This window comes from Rhipicephalus sanguineus, chromosome 1 (assembly GCF_013339695.2).
Source record: "Rhipicephalus sanguineus isolate Rsan-2018 chromosome 1, BIME_Rsan_1.4, whole genome shotgun sequence".
NCBI classification, from domain to species: Eukaryota; Metazoa; Arthropoda; class Arachnida; order Ixodida; family Ixodidae; genus Rhipicephalus; species Rhipicephalus sanguineus.
In genome coordinates this window covers 303,695,788-303,722,970 of record NC_051176.1, presented here as the reverse complement: position 1 = coordinate 303,722,970, position 27,183 = coordinate 303,695,788, and the positions used below count along the sequence as shown (strand labels likewise).

General features: G+C 45.4%; 1 protein-coding gene across 1 annotated transcript in view; it reads left to right on the top strand.

Moving 5' to 3' along the window:
* LOC119379389 (protein slit) overlaps window positions 1–27,183 on the top strand; it is a 480,803-nt gene that overhangs the window by 324,785 nt on the left and 128,835 nt on the right. The window contains exons 7-12 of the mRNA XM_037648708.2: window positions 886–957; window positions 1,867–2,033; window positions 4,249–4,378; window positions 20,869–20,940; window positions 21,029–21,100; window positions 21,176–21,247. Of these exons, the coding sequence (XP_037504636.1) occupies window positions 886–957; window positions 1,867–2,033; window positions 4,249–4,378; window positions 20,869–20,940; window positions 21,029–21,100; window positions 21,176–21,247 (585 nt within the window). The remainder of the gene's footprint in view (window positions 1–885; window positions 958–1,866; window positions 2,034–4,248; window positions 4,379–20,868; window positions 20,941–21,028; window positions 21,101–21,175; window positions 21,248–27,183) is intronic.

Genomic DNA, 27,183 nt, shown 5'->3' with positions numbered 1-27,183 from the left:
ATTTTCATTCTGCGCCGATAAATAGCAGGGAAAAAAGACAGTCGGTCCATGCACGCACAGAAGTAGGCGCTTTCGACAGTCAGTATAGAATACATGTAGCCGGCTCGAGTGCGTATAACTAGAACGGCTAGCATAATCGGCCACCGCAGCGCTAGAAAACGGACACATCACTTGAAGAATACAGGACGGGCGCTTCACCATGTGGTTTCTTGGTCCCTTAACACCGAACGCGGAGCACGCAAGCGGGCAAGCGAATTTTCAAGGCACGGAGAGGCAGCGAGGCCGCGCGGCTGTTCAGACCGACCGCGTTGCCTTCTGCCCGCTCCGCCGCGGGGATGGAGCAATCCACCAATCTACGGCGGACGTGTTACCATCTTGCGGCACTACGCAATACTGCGCGCGCGCTTCTCGGGCCCTGATTGGCTGCGGCCAAAGTGGCTAACTTTTCTCGCGGAGAAAATCGGTCCGGGAGTGATCCGCGCAAGCGGCCGCGGGTTTTCCGCTTTTACGGATAATCCGCATCCGATTTCCGGATGCGCGCTTGGTGTGAACGTGCCTTTAGGGTCGCTAATATATATGTCAAATCAGCCTAACCAAATGTGCACCTCGGCGACTGCGTTCTTACAGCTATTTCAAAGCCACACGCAATAGTTTGTACAAGCAGACTTCCTTCGCCGTGTACACGTGTTGCTGGAGGCCATTGTAAACCGGCTGTGAGGAGGGAGCCGAGACTTCGCCGGCAGTCGCCACCAATTGCTGCAGTGGCGCTGCGTCTCCGATTCGAAACAGCATGCAACAATTATAATTACTATATGAATACGAATTGAAAAGGCTTCTGGTACGCCGTTTTTCTGTCAATTAACAGGTTTTTCGCACTCCTTTCAGGACGCTGAACCGGAACAACCTCACGACGTTGGGGAAGGATCTGTTCGAGAATATGAAGAAACTGCGGGTTGTGTGAGTGGTCTTCTTTCTTTATTTTTTTTTTTTTGAGCCAGAGAAATCCTTTCAGTAGGAGTTCTTGTGGGCTAGTAATTAGTTTGTATACTCTGAGTCAGGTTAAAACTGCGCTGAAAACCCAGGATTTGCAGAAAGCCCGCGGGTGTCTTGCTCGTTCCCTTCCTCTGCCCTCGCTTTTTCGCGCAGTTTTAACTTCACTCAAAAGTTTTGAACTATGCCTCGCCAAATAACTGCAGTATTGGCTCTACAAACTCGATGTCCGTCGTTCAATTTGTTTTTTTGGCTGGTCTCGCTTCATCCTTTTTCATAATCTTTAGCTGTCTGATTGAACGCGTTCCAGGGGACACATTCAAAGAAGGCTTGTTGTGTGCTCGTCTTATGTTGATCCCAAAAGATACTTCTTGCTCCGAGGTATGACGTCGTTCCATAACAACCTGTTATGCAGCAATATTATGGGGGAGGAAAAGCGTCTCTTTTGCTGGCACAGCGTAGCCAGCTAGTATCGGCCAGCCTCTCTCCTCCCGGCCTTTCCTTTATTTTATTTTTTTTAAATCATTGGGTCTTTCCCTCAGTTATCCACAGTCATCCACAAATTTGTACGTGGGATTTTACTTGCCGGGGGAATCAATGGCGGGTTTGCCTTAGTTTTGAGTCCACAAGATAACCTGTAATGTTTTAACCGCTGCTAAGCTCGAGGACGCGGGTTCGATTCCCGGTACGGAGTCCCAATGTCGATGGGGCGCAATGCTCTGGGAACGCCCATGTATACTTAGGTGCACATTAAAGAACCCCTGGGGGCCATAACTAATACGGAGCCCCAGCATGCCTCATAAGCATGTCGTGAAAGCATATGATTTAATTTAGGCATAGGTTGCACGATTGTGTGAGGTGGGATGACTGGTGCAGGCGGCTGTCGGAAAACCCATTGTCGTGCGACTGCCGGTTGTCCTGGCTGGCCTCTTGGTTGCGGCGTCACCCACGGCTAGGCCTCTTCACTCGCTGCAGCATGCCGGCCGCTCTCAAAGGCAAGGCGGTCGCGGAGCTTCACGAGGACGACATGATCTGTGACCACGGTAAGGACCGCGCATTTCGGACGGGTTGGCGAACCCGTACGAAGCACTTTTCGAAGCAACTTGAAGGATAAACATGCTGTTTGCACTAATGAAGGAAAAGAGGCAAAACCGTGACAAGTATGTGCTCAAGCGTTGACGCTACTTCGAAGCTTCACTGTTATTTAAAGTCTTGGCACTGAAAATCCCAGCAGTGCACGGGATGTACTGCTGGAATGAAGCTTGGGTTGAAAAAGAATTCCGGCACATCCCACGCACAGGGAGAATCGATGTTACGCGAAGCAATCTGCGAAGAGCTGGTTATCATATGCGTATTAGCAAGCACTAGTTACATTTAGCTGACAGTAAGTGAACATTGTTCAGTGCTAGTCAACGTTGTCCACTACCCAGCCTATTCGGAAGTGCTGCAGTAAACAGTCAGCCAACCTGTGTTGGTTGAATGAGAGAAAATGCGGCACATTCTATTGCATGTATGTCATGTTATGCATATTGAGGTGTCCCATCTAAGGAAATCACCGCGATGACACCTACTCGCTTGTGTCATTCAACCCATATCGTATATGATATGCAAGGTATGCATAACATATCATGTCATTCATAACGTATCATGTCATTCATGTTATTACATGAACAAAAGAAGGGGAATTTTGAGGGCTCGTTTTTCTTTGCTAGACGCAACATTAATTAGAACTAACAGACAAGAAAGCCAAGGAAAGTATAGGGAATGTTATCTGTAGTAATTGTGGTGTCAACGTGAGGAAAGTAAAGTGGACGAAAAGATAACTTGCCCCCGGCAGGCACGTTGTCGAAACGTCGGCTTGAGCACTCATCCCCTGTTTACGTATTTTTTCGTGTCATTATATGCCATTCATAACCGCACATTTGTCATGCATTCATGCACAATCTGATATACTTACTCAACATTAGGCGACATTTGGCCAACTATTGTCAGTTATGTGCGAGTTAATGCGGCACATATCATTGTACGGTACGTCATGTCATGCCATTTATGCAGTGTATGCGTACTGATACATCCCAGCTAAAGGAATGATGCAATGACATCTTTCATTTATGCCATTCATATCATATACCATACATGACAGGCATGTCATGCCATTCACAAGTGTCATGCTGTATATTACATGTTATGCCATTTATGTCATGACAGGTAACTAACCGGCGCATGTTTGTCATGCAGGCATTCACATTCTGGTATATACCATGTTAATAAAACGACCACGACGGCTTAATGACGTATGCATCATCTAATTTCTGTCCTTCACGGCGTGTATATATGACATTCGTGTCATGATCATTCATGTTGCAACCTGTCATTCGTGTATACGCGCGCGTCATGTGATGCACATTACAGAAGGAATAAAGCGCCAACGAGACGAACGCAAGAAGTGACACGGAAAAGCGCTTGTCTGTGTCACTTCTTGTGTTCGTCCCGTTGGCGCTATGTTCCTTCCGTAACATGCACCAACTAGCCCAGCTAAAAGTTCTGCATGTGATGCACACTCTGATATTAGAAAGGCAATTACATGGGCACCATCATGTCAACACACTCATCTCATGACCTGTTATGTTCCTCACCAAGACGTAGGCGGGATAGATAGATAGATAGATAGATAGATAGATAGATAGATAGATAGATAGATAGATAGATAGATAGATAGATAGATAGATAGATAGATAGATAGATAGATAGATAGATAGATAGATAGATAGATAGATAGATAGATAGATAGATAGATAGATAGATAGATAGATAGATAGATAGATAGATAGATAGATAGATAGATAGATAGATAGATAGATAGATAGATAGATAGATAGATAGATAGATAGATAGATAGATAGATAGATAGATAGATAGATAGATAGATAGATAGATAGATAGATAGATAGATAGATAGATAGATAGATAGATAGGATAGATAGATAGATCGATAGATAGATAGATAGATAGATAGATAGCTATAGATAGATAGTAGATAGATAGATAGATAGATAGATAGATAGATCGATAGATAGATAGATAGTAGATAGATAGATAGATAGATAGATAGATAGATAGATAGATAGATAGATAGGTGTGTGTGTGTGTGTGTGTGTGTGTACTACGTTCGTATGCATGTATGTGCGCCAAGCAATACAACCGCAGCACTAGATGGACACCTAGCAAGAAGCCAGTGGCTGACGCGATGTGGCGCAGGTGCCACCGGAGGCTGCCAGCGCGCCAGCCCGTGCCCATTTCCGTGCACCTGCATGGACGGCGTGGTCGACTGCCGCGACAAAGGGCTCACGGCGCTACCCCAGCACATACCTGAAACTACTACTGAGCTGTGAGTACAGATTTGAACGTTGTAGTATCCGCCTTCAAAGGGTCCGTAAACCACTTCGAGGGCTAGAAAATGGTTTCTTTCTCCATATCTCATCCACGTCGCTTATTTGTTTAGGAGACACAGGAACAATGTCATTAGCGAGAGTTTCGCCAATAATAAGAGTATTTCAACATTGGCGTTTTACGGTACGGTAAGTACGGAATTACCGTACCGTCGGGGACGCTATTTTAGATCTGCAAGACCTGTATTAGCTACTGTAATCTTCTCATCGTGTTACTGTATGCATCGAGCAACTCACACAGCTAAAACGTTGTCAGCGAGTGGTGAATTTAATACCCCTGTCACACAGGCACCAGCGAACTCCATTAAACTCCATAAATCTAAAGCTTCGTTAGGGAGTTCGACGGAGATGAAGTTGAGGCCGTGTCACATGGCACTTTTACGAGCTTTGTACAGAAGACGCAGGGGGCCCCATTGGGCGCTGTTGTGCGTTCGTCTGCATGCAATATTTCGCGTCTAATCACGCTGAAAACATTCCAAATCGTGCATACGATTATAAAAACTAAAATTTCTTCAAATCAGAACAAAAATATTGTGTTGGCTTTTATCACAAAAACGTGTACCCGCAAGCGTGTTGGCAGCAATTTCGACAGGGATTCTGGCAACACTGCACGTTTGGTTTGGTACGCGTTTTCTGTACGCGTGATATTGGAAAAGGACAGCGTGATCAGAGCAACGTCAAAGAAATGGATGACAACTTGCAGCGTGTTTGACAATCAGCGCACGTAGAAGAAATGCGTGCAGTGTTGCCAGCATGCCTGCAGGTACACGTTTCTCTGATAAAAGCCAAAACATTTTTTTTAAATTTTGATTTGAAGAAATTATAGTTTTCATATATCATACGTATGACTGAGAATCTTTGCAGCGTGATTACACGCGAAATCTTGCATAGAGACGTATGCGCAACAGCGCCTAATGGGCCCCCTGCATCTTCTGTACAAAGCTCGTAAAATTGCCGTCTGACATGGCCACAATTCCATCTCTTAGAAATCAGCACGGGGAGAGAAGAACGCGGTAATTCTTTAATAGTTGTTGGGGTTTTACGTCCCAAAACCACGATATGATTATGAGGAACGCCTTAGTGCAGGGCTCCGGAAATTTCATATGTACCTTTTCTGGACGCCAGCGGTTTAGTTACCGTGACCAGCACCACGTGGCGTATCCACCTTAAAGAATTCAAAGCTGCCGCCATGACGTATGCAGTAACACGGCACTAAATAAAAGAGAATCAAAAAGAAACAGTACGCACACACCCTGAGACTGTCGCTTCACATCAGCACGAGAGCGCTGTGTGTCGGCGTTATCATGAAGGTGACGACTGGCAATGCATTGACATTTTTTCTAAACATACTGAGCCAGACAGCTCGCAGCATTCCGCACGAGATGTGTATTCGTGATTAAACTGCTTCCAGTGAATGAATGTCTTGCGCTTCTTTCTTGGCCGTCGCGGTGGGATATGCAGCAGCAGCGCGCTGCTTTCCGAATTTTTTCGCAGAGCCGGCGCGAAGCAACAAGATGTTTTTGTGGTATATGTTAGCAGAGTTCCTTGGGAAAACCATTAAGGTGCATTACCTGAAAGTAAAACTAAGTAAATAAGAGAACGCTAGGAATGGATGTAGAAAACCGAATTGCTAATACTGATGCTACAGGGTGCACTATCGGCAAGCGCTTTTTCATTTCCGGTATTTAGTACTTTTTGGGACAATTAGGAACATTGCAGCCACTTGCATGACGACCGTCGCATTTCATGGTACAAAGAGCACGAAATGAGCACAATGCGGACTTTTAAATCTCGAGATGATTGGGGCATCTTTATGGGCGGAACACTTACTGGCGGACCACTGCGACGTGAACTTAATGTTCGGAATGAATCATGACGTATGATTGCACCTTTGTAATCGTATTTTGCAATGAGATGTAGATAATTTTTAACTTTACGATCTCTCTTTTTACATAGAAGACCCGTAGACCGGACTAGAGTAGCTTATAATACCTTGGAGACTTCGTATTTATTCATGATAGTGCAACGTCACTTAGCTTCTCTTATTCAGTATTTGATCCGAAAGCCGCGGGATGGAATGCCAGCCGCGGCGGTCGTATTTCGATGAAGGCAAAAGGCTAGAGGCCCGTGTGCTTAGATTTAGGTGCACGTTATAGAACTGCAGGTAATCGAAATTTCCGGAGCCCTCCACTACGGCATCTTTCACAATCAATCTAGCTTTTCCGAAGTAAAAGCCCACCAATTCTTCTTCTTCTTCTTCTTCTTCTTCTTATTATTATTATGATTATTATTATTATTATTATTATTATTATTATTATTATTATTATTATTATTATGTTATTGTGTATTCACGGGGCACAAGCGATCGTGTCTCAGTAACTTTTAGTTTTAATATTTCAATCTTGAAATCTGCCAAGAATGATGGAAATATTTAGGACTGCTAAAAGTTAATTTTGAACGTGTAGCGAGGGAACTAGCGCAATTATTCTCATACTGTTCGATTCTTTCGATGACATCTTTCTTTAATCCAATTGAGACGCGTTTGTTTAGCAATGTGAAAAGTTGTGCGAGTTTGTGATGCATGTTGCACCATGGCTCAACTGCTGAGACAATGATGAAAGTATGCACAAACGTGGATCGAATGCACTCACTAAGAGAGAATGACTATATTAACAGAGCACGGGTCGAGGGCGAGTAATAATAATAATTTCTGAGGTTTTACGTGCCAAAAGCACGACACCATTACGAGGCACGCCGTAGTTGAGAGCTTCGGAAATTTCAACCAACTGAGGTTCTTTAACTTACACCCACATATCATTACACCGGTCTCTACCATTTCGCCTCCATCAAAAATAAGACCATACGATTGCCCTGCCTGGGTCGAATCCACGACTTTCGGGTTCGCAGCCGAGCACCGTATAACCACTGTAGCACCGGCAGCTGATAAAGAGAAGTGGCTTGGCTTCACCTGTTGCTGCTGCTGATGATGATCGTGATTATCATAGGGTAACTGGCACCTACCCACTCAGGAGGATTGGCGACGAGTCGGGCGGATCACGTGAGCTTAAAGACTCAATTCCTACTAGAGATCACGGAGTCAATTAGAGTGAACTGTTGTTCTTAACGAATATTAGAACACTAAGTCAACCATTTATGAAACAACAAAAATGGAAGAAAACAAAGGAAAAAACCATTTTGACCGGAGACCATCAGCTAAAAAAATTCGACAGATTCCATGCATTGTGGGAATCGATTTCATGCGAAGCAGTCAGCGTGTAGCAGTCTAAGCAGGATTTTTCGCTTTGAGCCAAGCGTTACCAGATGGATCGACGTCATTGTGTAAATTGAGTAGTTTTGCGTATATCGAGGGCTTACCAGACACGCCGACTACACTTGCGTGCAGAGGATAGCTCACCGTCCCACGCAACGCCGACCGGCAGTCACGTTAGCAGAGACGTCAGTTTCATGACATCGAAGTGCACACGGTGCGATGTTGTGGTAGAATACGAGGCTATAATGTAATGCGGTGCGATTCCTTCTCGAACCGTAATTTTCATTTTTTGCTTACATCAGAATGTTTCGTTCATGGACAACGCTGGCGGCGCACCGCATTATCTACATACGGGCTCCTTAACGCTGCCGCGTTAAGATTAACAAAGTCTATTGCTGTTGTCCCAGGGTTGATATATAAACTGTGAATCACCTGTGGCGCATACCCACATACCACGAGGGGCGGTATGCAGGTATGTGCCACACGCGACTGGTGAAAAGGATTTCATGACGTACGCGACAGGCAAGTCACGTTATTCATGTAATGACCTGTGAATCGCGTTCATCACGCACTTATGTCATTCTACGCCAATTTTGGTATATACCAAGTTAAGTAGGAGACCATGAGAGCGTCCAGACGTAGGCGGCTAGACAGACAGACAGACAGACAGACAGACAGACAGACAGACAGACAGACAGACAGACAGACAGACAGACAGACAGACAGACAGATAGATAGATAGATAGATAGATAGATAGATAGATAGATAGATAGATAGATAGATAGATAGATAGATAGATAGATAGATAGATAGATAGATAGATAGATAGATAGATAGATAGATAGATAGATAGATAGATAGATAGATCGGACGGAAAGAAAGAAAGAAAGAAAGAAAGAAAGAAAGAAAGAAAGAAAGAAAGAAAGAAAGAAAGAAAGAAAGAAAGAAAGAAACGGTCAAAGTGCCTTTGGTTCGCTAGAAATGCTTCGCATTCAGTGCTGGGCAGTATCGAATATACATGTATATTAGATACTATCTTAGGTACTTTTTGTGTATCTTGTATCTGTATCGCGATACGAATTGCAAGACGTGTATCAGTATCTGTATTTGTGATACATTGAAGAATGTATCGTGTATCTTAAGATACAAGATACTGCGATCGCAACACCGCCGTGCGAAACAATAAACGCTGAATGAATTCCGCTTCCCAGTCTGATACTGTTGCCACTAAGCCGCCACAATTAAACTAAAGACAGTGACATCATTTTATCTTTCCGACAAGGTTTTCAAGCGAGGGCTGGCGATGAGCTTTGAGCGTCCCGCAGAGTCACGTGGTAGCGCTCGCGTCGTCTCGACAGACCAACGCTCAACATACCTTTCGTTTTTTCGTTTTCTTTTTCTTTCTTTGTAGTTGGTTCAGTGCCATGGCACTTGGCTCTCAGCCACTGTCCTGTGCGACGCAATTCAATGCGTGCGGCGTCTTCCGCACAAATTCTGATGCCTCTGTAGTGTCGGTCGTTATCGAAGTTTCTCTTGCGTTGTGCTTTGTTACAAAGTCTGAAGAATGCAAGAATGGGGTTGCTTTGCGTCTCGTGGATTTCACACATCAGCGACGAGAAGAACGTCGTGGATGTAATTTTGACTTATATGCAAATAAGATTCTAACCTCTATAGAACCACCGGTACCGATGCTGCATCTAAAGAACAAAAATTCAACTAACGGAAGCTATCTTGGTGTACCTCTTTTTTTTCTTTTATCCAATAAGTTATTAAATCATAATTTGATTGTTAGCACAAGCTCTTTCTAAGCTGTCCTTCTTTTCCATCCCATACATTACCTATGTGTCTGTATTGTTTTTTTTTTTTTTTCGTCTGCTTACTGCAATACGTCTTTAACGTACTGCCAAGGTAAGCTCTCTGCTTTATTCTGATAAGAATAGACAGTTATAAGAAGACAGTCACAAGTATACTTGTAACTGTCTGCGTCATTTCTGCTACTGTTTGTGTACATATATTCCACTTGAGTTTACTGCTATGTCAAGGCGATGTTGAGGACAAATATATAATAATGTGCGCGTGCCTGGAGTACACAGTAACAAAAATTCTGCTTACTACGTAGTAAAATAGCAAAATTGAGTTTGCATTATAATAACGTAAATTATTAGGAGCCATCTTACGGACGTTGGCAAAGGGACTGGAGAGACATTCTTCTACAAATTGAACCATTTTTCTGATGAGCGTCGCAACGAGTGGTTTCGCGCTATTTTCCATAGGCATTGAATTTTCTGTAGTCTTACCTTAAATGCTTAATTGCCACAGCTATTAGGGGTTACCCGCCGCGGTAGTCTAGTGGTTATGGTGCTTAACTGCTGACCCGAAGGTCGCGGCGGCCGCATTTTGATGGAGGCAAAATGCTAGAGGCCCGTGTTAGGTATTAAGACCCCAGGTTGTCGAAATTTCCGGAGCCCTCCACTACGGCGTCTCTCATAATCATACCGTGGTTTTGGGACGTAAAACGCAACAATTATTATTACCCCTTGGGGGTGCCGCCTGTATCGCTTTCTATGCTTATTCACTGTGTTTAATACGGAACCGTTTTTCTATTTCACTTAGCTAGATATATCTGTTTTCCTTTTCTAGACTTCCTAAATGTTATTACTGTTACTAATCACCCGGTAATTGGAGCTATAAGTGGCAATATAGCGAGAATAGCGGCGGTGTCCTGCGGCGCTTTGTGCAACTATACAATACGGCTGAGACGTTTCTGGGCTGCACATGTTCTCTTGTAGAAGAAAAATTGTTAAAAAATTGCGCATTACTGAGTACGTCACTATAGCGAACGCTTTACGCCAGCAGATAAGTAGATTGTAAATGTCATTGCAGTTTTATGTCCCCTAAGTAAACACGATGCGTATCAAAGAATGTCGCCACCAGCGTTCCTACTGCTGTACACCTGCCTGATGACTCGGTATTGCGAAGACTGTAATACGTTTACGGACAAGGTAGAACACCCAGAGCTATTGGCACCATCGTGCGGAGGCTCCTTATTGAAGTCCTTGTGATTAGAATCACAAGGAAAATGCAGATGTTAAGGCTCAGAATGCCGTCTTTTTGTCCGAGTGTGCACTCCTAAAGAAACAGGTGCAGGAAAATGAATTAAGGATAGTGCAACTGGAGCAGTACTCACGAAACAGGAACCTAGAAGTCAAAGGTATTCCAGTTTCGCAGGATGAAAGTCTACCGAAAATCTTGGAAAAAATTGGTGATGCTGTCGGCGAACCCATTGCACAGAGTGATATTGAGGTGTGTCACAGGATTCCAACGAAGGTCTCAACGCAGTCGAACATTCTTGTGCCGTTTTGCAGCAGGTCAAAACGCGATGCAGTTTTGGAAAAGGCAAGAAAGAAAAGGTTTTCAACTGCTAATATCGGTTTTGCACAGTCTGCCCCGGTATATATCAACGAGCACGTATGTTTCAAACTGAAGAAGCTACTGGGCATGACTATCTCGAAAAAGAAAGAAAAGAATTGGCGTTTTGCATGGACAAAAGACGGCAGGATTTTCGTAAGGAAAACTGAATCTTCCAGAGCACTGCACATAGCTTGTGTCTCGGATCTCGATAAGATCGACTAGGAAAACCATGGCTTCTTTCGATGACGTCATATCCATGAACAGCTCTCGTTCTGCTTATCTTTCGCCTTGCGAAGAGGGTAGCTTATACGCAAGAAACAAGAATTCTTTATCTTTCATCCACATTAATGCACAATCAGTTGGAAACAAGGAAGAACACATTGTTGCCCTTTTTGCCTCTTTCGGTTTCACTCCAGATGTACTGATGATAACTGAAACTTGGTTTAAAAATGACGCAGATGTTTTCAAGATGCCCGGATTTAACACATTTTTTGTAAACAGGCCTTCTCGAAGAGGAGGAGGCGTTATGTTAATGGCAAAAAACATGCTACATTGCCAACTTATTGAGTCATTTTCCTTCGTTACTCTGGATTACGAAGTGCTTTCGGTCAAATGCAATAATAATGTGTACTGTGTGTTACATAGACCTCCAGGTACGAGTATGCCTAGCTTTTTGTCTTTTATGGACGATTACCTAAACTGGATTAATGATAACCATTTCAAACTCATTATGGGAGGTGATATAAACATTGACTTTTTGAAGACTTCGAAACCGCGAGGTGACTTATATAGGACTCTTGAATCTAACGGTTTTGCAAATGTGATAAATGCTCCTACTCATGTTTCACTTAACTCAACTACATTGATAGACGTCTTCATAACCAATGTTGAAATTACACATTTATCATCAGGTGTTGTGAGCACGCACATTAGCGATCATCTCCCAATTTTTCTACTCCTTAAACAAACCATGCCTCTTGAAACCGCAAATCCTTTACCTTTGACTGTACGGGATGTGAATGCACATAGCTTAAACAACTTTCGTAATGAAATATTGCTCATTGATTGGTCGCCTTTACTGTCCATTACCGACCCCGAAACTGCTTACGATTATTTTCATGAGAAGTTTAAAGTTGCTTATGAAAAATGTTTTAGGTACAAGGTAGTTAAACCTCCGCGCAGAAGTAGAAAGCCATGGGTCACAAAACAATGCTTACAGGAAATAAGCATTAAAAATCGCTTATTTCATAATTTTATTTCAACACGGTCTGAAGAAACCCTGCGCCAGTTTAGGGTTCAAAGGAATAAAGTAAGCAGCCTTCTACGTCGTGAGAAAAGATTATACTTACAACATTTATTTAACGTTGACGTTACGAAAAAATCAGATATTCTTTGGAAACGCATTAACTCTGTTCTTGGCCGAGATGTCTGTAAGGAGACTATTAAGGAGATCACGATTGATGACAATATAATGTCAGGGAAGGACTTGGTGGAAGGTTTTTTCAATGAATATTTTACTAGTTTGGTAAAGAGTTCTCACGATCCCAACTGTTTAAATTTTTTAAGTTCGCGGACCAGCCAGTCTGCACTTTTGGCTCCTACGACACCTAAGGAAATTACTGACACATTTTTGTCGATTAGAAATAGTAAATGTTGCGATATAGATGGTTTCGAAATCGGACCCGCAAAGTACGTATTAGATGCCATCACTCCGGCACTGACCCATATTTACAATCTAGTTCTATCTGATGGTACCTTTCCAAAAGCACTCCAGGTTGCTAAGGTTATAGTGTTGCATAAGGGCGGGGATAAAAGCGCGCTAACTATAGACCAATGTCAGTCTTAGCGATTTTTTCAAAAGCGCTGGAAAAATTAATTCACAGCCGTGTTACATCATTTATAACTAAGCATAAATTAATGACAAATATGCAGTTTGTATTTACGAAAGGGCAGTCTACTGAAACTGCGCTTCTAACACAGAAGGAAATTATATTAGATTCTTTCGAACGTCAGCTATGTACTTTGGGTATTTTTGTGGACTACTCAAACGCGTTTGATTGCATCAATCATACCACACTTATAGAAAAATTTAATTAATATGGCTTTCGCGGTGTTTTTTTTTAAATTAATAAAATCATATCTTCAGCACCGTATGCAAAAAGTAGTTATAAATAGTCACGTGCCCGATTTGAAACCAGTTATTGTAGGAGTACCCCAAGGAAGTATTTTGGGGCCCTTGCTTTTTTGTATTTATATTAATGACGTAGTTAGTATTGATAATGACGTAAAATTTATTATATATGCAGACGACACTACAATTCTAGTAACCGCGAAAGATGCTGAAGATGTCATGATTAAAGCCAACGAAGTACTGTCAAAATTATCATCCTGGAGCACCGCTAACTCGTTGAAAATAAATGTCAATAAAACAAAGGCCGTACTTTTTAGGCCGAAAAATCGAAACGTTGCTACTACAACAAATTTACATCTTAATAACTCTATTTTGCCTATTGTGCCTACTTTTAAATGTCTTGGTGTTGTATTTGAGCAACATTTATCATGGAATGCTCATGTGGAAATGGTAGTAGGTAAGCTCTCTCGGCTAACTGGAATACTATGCAAGTTGCGCTTTTTTCTTCCTGAAAGTGTTAAACTTCTACTGTACAAATCCCTGTTCCTGTCGTACGTACACTATTGTCATCTCGTCTGGGGCACTACGACACTTACTAACATCATTACCCTGCATAGAATGCAGAAAAAAGCCGTGCGTTGCATTTTAGATGTGCCTTACTTAACGCCAACTAGTCCTCTGTTCGAAAAACTAAATTTGGTACCAATGCCTAACATTTACGAAAGCATATTAATAAGAAGTTATAAGAATGCTATTAAAAAGAACAATGACACTCTAAAACGTATTTCTAATTTAACGCGAAAACATAAAATGGCCAATACAAGGAGCTCTGAAATATGGGAACTACCGAGGTCTAGAACGAACTATACCTATCAGATGCTACGTTATAGACTACCCTATCACTTAAATACAAAAAATGTAATATAACTCTTCATAATGTAAAAAAAAACATGTATGCAACTGCGATGCCTATGTTTATGTACTATGTTTATTTACTGCAATGCCAATGTTTATGTATTAGTGCTTATAATGCTGTGTACTTCTTGTGTTATTCTTGCATTCCTGTTATATGTTTCGGTGTATTGATAGTGTAGTTCTTTTGCATTTTTGTGTATTTCTTGTGTTTCATGTAATTGTTGTATTCTTGTAATATCATGCGTTGTATTTATAGTTTGATTCCGGTGTATTTCTTGTTTTTCCCGTTTTGTGACTGTCTGAAAAAATAGGCAATGGACCCTGTCAAGCCTTGCTGGCTTTTAGTTCATTGTCCACGACATCGCTTGTATGTTGAAATAAATTTGAAAATTTGAGATGACAACCCGCTAGCGCGTCGGCAAGCAGAGCAATGATTGCCACCAATTACACAAGCAACAAGCAAAAGCCGCAATCAGATAAAGCAACGCCAGTAAGTTGTTTCGGAATGAAACTAATATGCATTGAGCAAGAAATACAAAGCTTTTGAGATATTAAGACATTTCATTGAAATGAAACAAAATTGGTCGCAGTTATTAAAGTTTCAAGCGAACATTTTTGTTCATAGGCGTTAAGTGCGACATTATCTAGATATATAATAGCAAGTTTGCGAATGTATCGAAGTATCTTAAGATACAATTGGAATGTATCGTATCGGATACAATCAGTGTTTTGGTATCTTGTATCTGTATCTCGAATACTTCTGGCCTGAGTATCTTGTATCGTATCGCGATACAATTTCAAAGTATCTTTGCCGAGCCATATTCGCAATTAATATGAGAAATTGATGGAACAATTAAGTCAATTTGAATCACATATAAATTTATCTGCAACAACGCACGTATTCCTCTCCGAATGTGCCAGTACGGAAGCTCAAAACGACGGCAGCAAAGTTGGAGTAAATGGCTTACTAAGTTGTTGCATTATAGTTTTGATGGTTCGTGTTCTGGTGGAGGAAAAACGTCGGCAATCCAGCAAGAAGTGATCGACTGTCTCCACCTAATTGCATAAGGAACGTAAATGAGATATCACCAGACTAGCTCCTTGCATGTATATATACATATTTAGAGTTGAGATTGTTCATCGCAGTCTTGCTGCTTCTGTCTTTTTTGTGTTGCAACATTTTATGCTCCGAGAGAACTGTAGGTGCTGTAAGACAGGTGAGGTGCGAGACTTGGTGTAGACAATAAAAAAAGCACACTTTCCGAATCTGACCGCAGTAATGAAACCTGTAACTGGAAAGAGAAAAAGAACAGAGTCTGCAAGGGAAGGCTTAGCTAGAGTGTCTGCCGCTTCATTTAATACTGGTAATTCGTGCCCAGGTACCCAAACTAAGCGCAGTTTTCCTTGCTTCCCTTTTTTATGCGCGCTTTTGAAGGAAATAAATCGGCTATAATTGCGCGCCTTGTTCTTCCTTCTTCCATTCGTCCTTTTCTCGGTAGTTGCGCTGTGGTTCAACGTTTTGTTACCCAGGTTGATAAGTTGACGGCGTAAATCATAATGGGTGAATCATAATTGCCACCGTCGTTCTCTTCATCGTCATTCCGATCATCATCGTGTCCATTGCAGGACGAAGGCCTCTCGCAATCATCCCCCATTTTGCGCTCTTATGCGCTAGCATTTTTATTCGTGCGAACTCGTTAATTCCATCACCCCACATGACATTGCGCCGGCCTCGACAGCGCTTCTCAATTTTTGTTATTCGTGTCGTCGTTCGCACATACCTTCGGCTACCTACCCTACGCATTACGAGATCCTCCCGTTGTCCACTTTTTTACCTTAAAACAAGGATTCCTCTTTTTTTTATCTTACCCACTTTGCTCTCTTCCTATCTCTTCACTTTACACTTATCATTTTAGTTCCATCGCACGCTGCATGGTCCATAATATCTCCTCGAGTTTGTTTGTTATCCTCCAAATTTCTGGTCCGTATGTTAGAACTGGTAGAATGGAATGCAATGCAACAGTGGTAAACTGCCGGTCGTGGTTTAGGCAATGTCTGCCGTATCCGCTCGAGCCCATTATTGTTCTTCAGTGAATTTCATGTTCATGAACATGCTACGCTGTTAAATATTGTCACGTGGTAGTGACGGTGAAGAAGGCGGTAGTCACGCTGGTAGAGACGAGACTCTTTACTGGGTCAAGTCCAGAAAACTAAGCAAAGTACAAGCAATGCACTCTGTGCACTGGTAGCGGCAATCGCAATCTGATCATCGGCGGAACGCGTCGTCCTTTGTACATAATTGATCGAATCTTGCAAGCTCCCGAACAAACTTGACTAGTCGCGTCCTGCGCGTAACAATCTGAAACGATAGCGAAGCTTCCCACACTATGCGGCACGGCCTGCGCCGAGCGGTGCTAACACTTGTTTTGGGTGAAACCCAAATATATCAAAATGAAGAAATAAGGGTGCGTGGCAATATCCTTGCGCATATTTAGCGGATGGTTGCTGATTCTGAACTCGTTATTTCTCAAGGCTATTGAGCATTCTATGCAGCTTCAGCGGCAGTTGAATTAATCCCAGCTTAGTAAGTATTAAAATTGGGGGAATATGGCGCGTTAGACATCCACCATCTCGCACCATCTCGCAATCCCATTCAATCGGACGCCTTGTGGAAAAGTTATTAATAATACTTTATTTAATTTATTTCGTGATTTGAAACACCTCGTTACGCTTCATCTAGTATGTACTCATGCTTCTATAGTGCATCGGACCTACCAATTGTAACTCGCCTGATCCAATCACTGAAAAATCGCAACGGGTGGAATGTCTATGAAATACTCCTGTTATAAGTTCTGTCATTTTACGGAACCTATTTTAGCAAAATCTTGGTGTGCACATTGTACGGAATAAGATGGTTCCGCTCTAAACCTCCTACGACAAGTCGTTTCCTCCTAACGGCTGACGAACGTCTCACTCACTGCCTGTTTAGAACAGTTAAATACACAATATCCGCTCGCACAGACAACTATTCTGAGTCAAAGTCATTTGTCCGCATATATATGAAATTTGGACAATGCACTGGCGATCTCTTGGACTTCAAGGCAATACACCAGCTCAAGTGATTGCTCCAAATTTTCCAAAGCTAATATCTCGGTATGTCAGCCCAATTTCAAGAAGTTTCAGCTAACAACGCGCACAGGGCACTCCCTCGTACGAGGAAATGCAACTACGGTTCGGCTTCCCAATTGTCAGTTCTACTTCATGTTTCACTGCATATATTTTGTCACATATTTATGGGGAAGTAACGGCGCAGAAGCTACCTGTTCCAAATTTTGCCGGCAGTATTCAAAGTTATTCGAAAAATGGCAAGTATAAACCGTAAAGCGATTGAAGTAGCGCTGCAGTAGTAATATCATGACCGAGCGCCATTTACCTTGTTTCCACGTGAGCGGTTAGGAAAGGCAGGAGCAGGGTCGTGGAGATGGACGCTTTTGGGGCATCCTCCTTCCGCGTGGATTTTATTCGTGTCTTCATACGCCTCAGCTTTAAAAAACCCGGCAGATCCCACGCACTGTGGGAATCGATGTAATGTGAAGCAGTCAGCAAGGAGCTGCCTACATCGCATCCCTTCTCTTTAAGGCAAATTAAGGCATTCACTTCATGGCATGTAGTTCACGATCGCATGTTTATCATGCATCTACAATCTGGTATATACCATGCTAATGAAACGTATATTCTGGTACATACAATGCATGACCTGTCATTTACGTTCGTCACGCACCCATGCAATACCATACCCATTTTGGTATATATCCAGTTAACAAAGCGGCCGGAAGCGCACCAAGACAGTGTCATGTAAATCATGCAGTACATGGCATACATGTCATGATTTGTATGTTAGGACCTGTCGTTTATGTTTGTCACGTCATGTCACGCCATAGCAATTTTCGTATATATCCAGTGAATGAAACTGCCGCGAGCGCTTAAAGACTGTGTTATGCAAATCATGACGTACATAACAAGTATTTCATGATTTTCATGTTACGACTTGTCATTTATGTTCGTCATAGTCACGTCGCGCATTACCAATTTTTGTATATATCGGGCTAGCGAAACGGCCGCGCGCGCACCATGAGCGTAGCATGTAAGTCATGCTGTACATGACACGCGTGCCATGATCATTCCCAGGATTTGGGGACATTAGAGTTACTATATATGCTACCTTTAGGTAGCAGAGTTGCACATAGGTCTGGCTAGCAACCACAGCTATGCGGTGAAGTCGCACTCCGTTTTTGCAGGCGACATGCCTACCGTGTCGCCGATTAACAGGTCTGGTGTATCGAATACCGGCCATAAGCATTGACTATCGATGACTATAGTCGGATACAACTTTAGAAGGTAGGAGACGCCCAGACGACCGAAGCGTGGCAGCCGATCGCCTCCGCGACTAAAGAAATAGTCCCGCTCATGACGTCAGTCCCGAGTGCGCACCCATTGGTGCCGGCGTGTGTTCATCCGCCTTTGAGGAGGAAATGCCGCTGCCTCCTAAAGTTGTATCTGACTACAGTGTAAATTCAGTTCGCTGAGCGGCGGCGCCTGAAAATACAAAAATTGGCCCGAGCGTCAGCTTCTCCACAATGCGTGGTTGCTAGCGGTGTTTGGAAGGCAGATGCGCAACTCTGCTACCTAAAGGTAGCATATACAGTAACTCTAGGGGACATTTTGTTCGTGGCGCCATCTCTTTGCGGTAGCAACGGCGTCCTGCCATAACTGAATGGGAAATGGGCGCGAAAGAAATCATATCTCTTGAAAAAAGCAAGCTCCAAACGACTCGTGGTTCTATACAGTAGAGATCTACTGGAACGTTTTGGTAAAATTGCAGTATTGCACTACAAAGCGTGTGGCTTCCCAGGACAATTGAACACCGCCCATTAGAAACACACATGGGGCCCCATTGTAAAAATTTTAAACACTCCGGGAAGCCACGCGGTTTGTGGTGCGACACTGTAATTTTAACAGAATGTTCAAATACGTCTCTACTGTATAGAACCGGGAGTCGTTTTTCACAACTAACTTTTTTCGTCAGATAGAATTTTTTTTCGCCTATTTCCCATTCATTTACGCCAGGCCATCGCAGTCACCGACGAGGGATGGCGGTACGTGCATATGTCCCCAAATCCTGGACATGTTTTTATGTTACGACCTGCCCCTTATGTGCGTCATACAGTCTTGTCGCGCAATACCAATTTTCGTATATATCAAGCAAGCGAAACGGCTGCGATCGCACCATGAGCGTGGCATGTAAATCATGGTCTCATGATTTTTACGTTACAACCTGTCGTTTATGTTCGTCGTACAGTTATATCACGCCATACCAATTTCGGTATATATCAAGCTAGCAAAACGGCCTCGAACGCACCATGAGCGCGGCATGTAAGCCATGGCGTACACGACATGATGTCATGATTTGCAGGTTAGGACCTGTCATTTATGTTCGCAATACAGTCACGTCGCGCATTACCAATTTTGGTATGCATCAATCTAGCGAAACGGCCGCGAGCGCACCATGAGCATGGCATGTAAGTCATGCTGTACATGACATGCGTGTCATTATTTTTATGTTGCGACCTGTCACCTATGGGCGTCACACAGTCATCTCGCGCAATACCAATTTTGGTACATATCAAGCTAGCGAAATGGTGTCGAGCGCATGCATGAGATTGGCACCTAAAATCGTGAGTACATGACATGCGTGTCATGATTTTTATGTTACGACCTCTCATTTATGTGCGTCATTCATTCACGTCGCGCATTACCAATTTTGACGCGATAGCGTTAAAGAGCCCGTGTCGAAGAAATTCCGGTGTCGGTATCGGCGTCGTTGGTTCTGAGCGAAAAATCATCATTGTCCGTGACCGAAAAATCGCCATGGATGCAGATAATAAAAAATGATATACCCGAGGTGGCATCGAACCCAGGCCTTCGGCGTGGCAAGCAGGTGTTCTACACGAACAATGCCAACACCGGAATTTCTGCGTAACGAGCTATTGCTATCGCGTTAAAATTTTCGTCGTTTCCATAGACTCCCATAATACGATGTTTACCTGCTCTGGGAACAAAACTGAAGCTTACTACATGATTGCTGCAGTCGTCTCGTGCGTTTCAGTTCCCAGAAGCGCTCTGTAGTCTGCGTTTTCACCGTGCGCCCTGTACGCTTAATTATTCGTGAACTGGCTCGTTCCATTGAAAACGCGCTGGCCTCGAGCCGCGGCCGCTGTTATGTGTCCAGAATAGCTGAATATGTCAACCTGGGGTTCTTTAACGTGCGCCTAAATCTAAGTACTCGGGCCTCAAGCATTTCGCCTCCATCGAAATGCGCCGCCGCGGCCGGGGTTCGATCCCGCGACCTTCGGGCGCGATAATTCTTCAATGGCTAGTTTTAGTACTGCGTACGTTGTGTCTGCAACACCGTTGCAATGCAAGAACACCGCGTTTCACATAGTGTTGATGCGCAGTAGTTCTGCGCAAGCGCACTATGCGAAACGTGGCGTTCTTTGCGTACGCGACGCCGTTACGAACGCAACGCACGCTGTACTAAAACTGCTGCGGTCTTGGAAACTGTTGAAACAATTGTGCACGTATACTTTAGTACGTCGTATTCCACGGGCTTAGCGTTAACTCGCTGATATTTCCTTTGCAGGCGGTTGGAGCAGAACCAAATCACGGAAATACCTTCACAAGCCTTTGCGCACTTGAAATGGATACGTCGAATGCAAGTAGACCTGTCTATTGATCTCATGCGGTCACGAGTAAGAGAACACGTTCCAAAAGTGGCCTTGTTTTCTTTTTTTCCTCTGCAGTGATCTCAGCAGCAATGTTATATCGAAAGTAGCTCCTGATGCTTTCAATGGACTAAAGTCATTGACATCATTGTAAGTGAGCTTGTTACTTTCTCTTTTTTTTTAACAAATGCTTCATTTAATTTAATCACCACCTTCATTTCGTAGAGTCCTGTACGGGAACCGGATATCGGATCTCCCTCCCGGGATATTTCATGGTCTTACCTCCCTCCAACTGCTGTAAGTCGTGAACGCATATTTCGCATGTCAATGTCATTGTCACACCACATTTTGAAGTATATAGGCTGCAGGTCGTGAGAATACGTCTCAGTGCGTGACAGGATATTAGCAATGAACCAACCAGCTCACCATATCTCTTTTCTGCAGTAATCTCATGGTGCCACGTGGGCTCTTTTTAGAGAGAATGAATCAGTACGAAAACTCTGCTGTCGTTATTCTCATCGTCATAGGTTTATTAATAAAGGAGAAAATCAAGGTCAAATGTTCATGTTCAAATCTAGCCCCGAAATGTTGCACGTTTTCTCGCTTACCAAGCGTCTTCTCGTGGCAAGCGTGGTGATTTTGGCAACTTCAAGAGTGATTTACTAATACGAGAAAAATCGTTATTTTCTTTAGATACTTGTTGCTCCCGGGTATAATGTTGTTACGCAGAAATTCGTTCCGTAAAAACCTGTACTCTAGCAATGTTACGGGCAAGGAACAACGCCAAGGCGGAAAGTTGGTATCGAGCATAGCAGCATAAAGGGAACGGGGACGAAACCACAGCGCTGCGCAATGCAGGCGGAAACATACGAAGCTCTCAAAGAAGCTGACGCGTGTGTTAGTTGGCCCTCGTTCGCACTCTCTGACCGTAGGGGTTACCAATTTTTATGTACTTGCATGTTGAATGTGTCACGTGGTTTATTCACGTACAGAGTGAAGGAACGATGAGGAACGTCGAGGGTCCAAAATCCAAGCAAGCGCAAGCTCGGGTCGCGTGGCTACCACTCACGATGTGTCTTTGCTTTCTTGGCTGCTTCGTCGTCGTCTCGTACTCTTCACTACATTGGCCCCTGGTGAATAGCGGAGCCATCCTGGCGACCTAAGGCGTTGTCAGTATAGCGGGGTCGTAATAGGGCTTCAGGCGGCTGACATGGACGATTTCCCGACCACGACGACGTAAATCGTGGGATGCTGTCAGAGGCTCAACCTCATAATTGACAGGAGACGTGCGAGAAAGAATGCGGTAGGGCCCCTGATATCGGGCACGTAATTTCGAGGAAAGGCCAGGAGTGCTCGATGGGATCCAGAGCCAAACGAGGTCACCAGTCGTGAAAGTAGAGAGAGGTCGGTCGGTGTCGTGCCGTAGCTTTTGGTGGCCTTGGTCCTCGGTGGTCAGCGAACGGGCTAATTGTCTGCAATCTTCGGCGTATCTGGCAACGTCAGAAATCGCAGTATATTCAGACGAGTCCGGCGTATAGGGAAGCATAGTGTCCAGCGTGCAGGACGGGTCGCGTCCGTATAAAAGAAAGAAAGGTGAGAAACCGGTGGTCGCGTGCGTTGCGGTGTTGTACGCGTACGTGACGAACGGCAGGACGGTGTCCCAGTTGGTCTGGTCTGATGCCGTGTACATTGTCAACATATCACCGAGTGTGCGATTAAATCGTTCCGTGAGGCCATTCGTCTGTGGATGATATGCGGTGGTCATTCGATGAACGATGTTGCACTGGACGAGCAAGGCCTGAATAGCGTCAGACAGGAAAACACGGCCTCTGTCGCTCAAAAGTTCACGGGGAGCACCGTGGCGAAGGACAAAGTTGCGTAAGATAAAAAACGCAACCTCTCTTGCGGTAGCCGTTGGAAGTGCTGCAGTCTCTGCATAACGGGTGAGGTGGTCCACGCCAACAATGATCCACCGATTCCCAGAGGAAGTCGGGGGAAGCGGGCCATATAAGTCGATGCCGACGCGGTCGAATGGACGTCCCGGACAAGGTAGAGGCTGAAGTGGACCGGCTGGGCGTTGAGGTGGAGCTTTACGCTGCTGACAAGCAGTACAAGCACGTACGTACTTGCGCACGAACGTGTACATGCCGCGCCAGTAGTATCGCTGACGCAAGCGGTTGTAAGTATTCAGAGCGCCAGCGTGAGCGCTTTGCAGGTCGTTGTGAAAAGCAGTGCAGACTTCTGTGCGCATGTGGCGCGGGATCACTAGCAACCACCTCCGACCGTCAGGTGCGTAATTACGCCGATAGAGGAGGCCGTCGCGGAGTGCGAAATGCGTGGCTTGACGACGGAGAGTTCTTGACGCTGGATGAACCAATGAACCAGTCAGAAAGTCGACGAGTTCGGAGATCCACGCATCCTTGCGTTGCTCCGACGGCATGTCTGCGAAGTCAAGGGGCGTCAAGACAGCTGACGTGTCTGACGGCGAAGCTGTGTCAGACGGTAACGGTGAGCGGGATAGCGCATCAGCGTCCGAGTGCTTGCGGCCGGATCTGTACACAACACGAATGTCGTATTCCTGCAGCCGAAGCGCCCAACGACCGAGGCGGCCTGAAGGATCTTTCAGAGATGAGAGCCAACAGAGCGCGTGATGGTCCGTGACTACTTCGAAGGGGCGGCCATAAAGGTACGGACGGAACTTGGTCAAAGCCCAGATTATGGCGGGGCACTCTTTTTCAGTGACTGAGTAGTTGCACTCCGCTTTCTTCAGGGTTCGACTCGCGTAAGCAACAACGTACTCGTCGTATCCTGGTTTTCGTTGAGCCAGTACAGCACCAAGACCGACACCGCTGGCGTCAGTATGGACCTCCGTAGGCACATTAGGGTCAAAGTGACGGAGTATCGGAGGTGACGTTAATAAGCGCCGTAGCGTCATGAAAGCTTCATCGCACTCTGGTGACCAAGCCGACAGGCCGTTAGAGGCTGTCAGTAGGTTGGTAAGAGGTGCGATGATAGAAGCGAAGTCGCGCACAAATCGACGAAAATATGAGCACAGCCCAATAAAGCTTCGGAGCGTCTTGATGGAATTGGGCTTGGGGTACTCGGCCACGGCACGAAGTTTAGCGGGATCCGGAAGAACGTCTTCCTTGCAGACGACGTGACCTAGTATGGTGAGTTGGCGCGCAGCAAAATGGCACTTCTTGATGTTAAGTTGAAGGCCAGCAGAGGCGAGGCACGTGAGAATAGCGCGAAGACGAACTAAATGAGTCGGAAAATTGCGGGAAAATACAACAATGTCGTCAAGGTAGCACAGGCAGGTATTCCACTTGTGGCCACGAAGGATGTTATCCATCATTCGTTCGAAGGTAGCTGGGGCGTTGCAGAGTCCGAAGGGCATCACCTTGAACTCATAAAGCCCATCGGGAGTAACGAACGCAGTTTTCGGGCGGTCAGGGTCAGCGAGTGGAACTTGCCAATAGCCCGATCGTAAATCCAAGGACGAGAAATATTCTGCTCCTTGCAAGCAATCGAGGGCATCGTCGATGCGTGGCAACGGGTATACATCCTTCCGAGTTATCTTATTCAGGCGGCGGTAGTCGACGCAGAATCTGATAGAGCCATCCTTTTTGCGCACAAGCACGACAGGGGACGACCAGGGGCTCTCAGATGGCTGAATGACTCCGCGCGTGAGCATATCATCGACTTGTTCATTGATAACACGGCGCTCTTCCGCCGAAACGCGATATGGTCGTTGGCGTAAAGGGGCATGACCACCGGTGTCGATGTGGTGCGTGACGCTCGTTGTGCGACCCAGAGATGGCTGACCGCAGTCGAAGGATGAGCGGAACTCTTCTAGAAGGGCCAATAGTTCGCGTCGATGGTCCAATGATAGATCCGGGGACACAGAAGGGTGAAAAATGTCTGACTTCGGAGGTGCCGCAACAGGGGCTGTCATGGCATTCAGCTGGTGGTGAAGTGGGGCTTCAGCGAACTCCAGAAAGCGAAGCAGGTCAACGGCATGTATGCTTCCCAAACATTCCCCGCGAAGTAGACGAACGGGCGAGGTGCGCAAGTTGGCAATCGGCATGATGGTAGCGCCGGATTCGACGGTGAGTACGGCAAACGGCAGTCGTAGGGCGTAGCGGCGGAGAAACAGCTCTGACGGGGCGAACAGGACAGCGCCGTCAGGAGCGGCCGGACAAGTCAAGGCGACAAGGGTGGACGTTGTGATGTGCAAGTGCGCGTTTGAAAAGGGCGCGACGCAAACACAAACCGATGAAGACGACGACGATGACTCGCGACCGTAGCACGTGTGAGAGTGAACGATTTTTCGTCCAATGGAGAGCCGCCACGGTGTTCTGGAAGAAAAGCCACGGGTGTACAACGGCAAAGCGAGGAGACGTGGCCGGGACGTGACCAAGTGAGGAAGGCGACCAGGACGCGGGAGTGGCGGCCGGCAGAGTTCCTGCGTCGAGGCCGCTGCGGGCTCCCACCTGGGCGCGTACCCAGCTTCTTCAATCGTCTGGCGTTGGCCAGACACACGCTGCTCGTCGTCTGGCGTTGGCCAGTCAAGACCGGCGTCTCCCGCTTCAAACCCAGTCTGCGGCTGGCGAACGCCGAAGGGGCGTCCGGCCGTTGACGTCGACTCGCCCCACGCTTCTGTCCACCCGAGTGAGCGTCTACCGCACCTCTAGCCGTTGGCGTCTGCGTGAGTTCGTCTGTGCCTTGCCTTCCCCGTCTCCGCTACAAGCTCCGCGTCTCGATGAACGGTGACACTGCCTTTTTCTCTTGTACTTATCTTCTGTGAACTGTTCGCGTCTGTTAACATTTTCCTACTCTTGTTAACTTCTTTTCCGCTTGCATTTTCTGTACTTTTCCCTCTCCTTCGATATTCATATTTCTGCTGTGTAAATACATTGAGTGTTTGGTTTCTGGTGTGCACAAATGGTCTCGCCTCCTTTCTTGATGACGGTTATGTCATCGGATGATTGTTTACACGAACCTGCACGAGAGCATAATAATTGAATAGCCTCGTGACAAATTGGCGTCCGCTACGACAGGACGAAGCCGTTAATGTTGTAGTGGTGTTAAGAGTATTAAGACTATGGCGAGCGCACGAGGCGATTTATCGGTTTTGGCAGAGCGCATGGGGCTCGAGGGCGCAGAGCTGAAGGCGTGGCTAGACGAGCAGGAGGCGCGGGCACGAGATGAACGAGCTGCAGAACGCGAGGCGAGAAAGGAGTTGTTAGAATTGGAAGCAATAAGGGAGAAGAATTTGCAGTTGCAGCTTAAGGTTGCCGAAGCGCAAGGCAATCGTGGAGAGGCGAGAAACGCTGACCGAGGATCTGGAGGAAATGCATTTTGCAACGTGAATCCTCACAGCTTAATTCCAGGATTCAATGAAAACCGGGACGACTTGGATGCGTATCTAAAAAGGTTCGAAAACGTCGCCACCGGGCAGGATTGGCCGAAAGGAAAGTGGGCCACAGCTTTGAGCTTGTGTTTGAGTGGAGAGGCGTTAAAAGTCTTCGGACGGTTGTCCCCGGAAGACTCCCTCGACTACGATAAGGCCAAGTTAGCCTTGCTTCAACGTTTTCGTTTTACGGCGGAGGGCTACAGGGAGAAGTTCCGCCAGAGCAAGCCCCAAGATGGCGAGACCGGAAAACAGTACGCGACGAGGCTCTTGAGTTTCTTTGATCGGTGGGTCGAAATGTCTAAGACCGACAAAGAGTATTTGGCACTCCGTAATCTCATAGTCGCGGAGCAATTTTTGAGCAACTGCCATCACAAGCTGGCGCTGTTTCTTCGTGAGAAGAAGCACAGCAAACTTGATGACTTGGCAGAGGCCGCCGATGACTTCTTAGAGGCACAAAGACAGCCTAACTTGCTCCTGTTCCGTGAAAAAACGGAGAACAGTAGTGCCACAGAGAAGAGCGGAAGCGCGTCCTTGAAAACTGCAGTAAAGTGTTTTGTATGTGGTAAGGTCGGTCACAGGGCCTCAGATTGCCGAACTAAGCTTAAACAACCTTACTGTGGCTATTGCCACAAGCCAGGACACGATACCAAGGCCTGCACAAAAAGAGATGGCTCGATGAAGAAAACATCTTGCCTGCTGTCTCCGGGAGAAGACCCAACGGAATGTACCAATACTCCGTCCAACGAACAAGAAGGAAACGTTGCTAGCGCGGTGAGAACTCACCCAAAAGCTGTGACTCGCGAGATGCCGGTGTTGC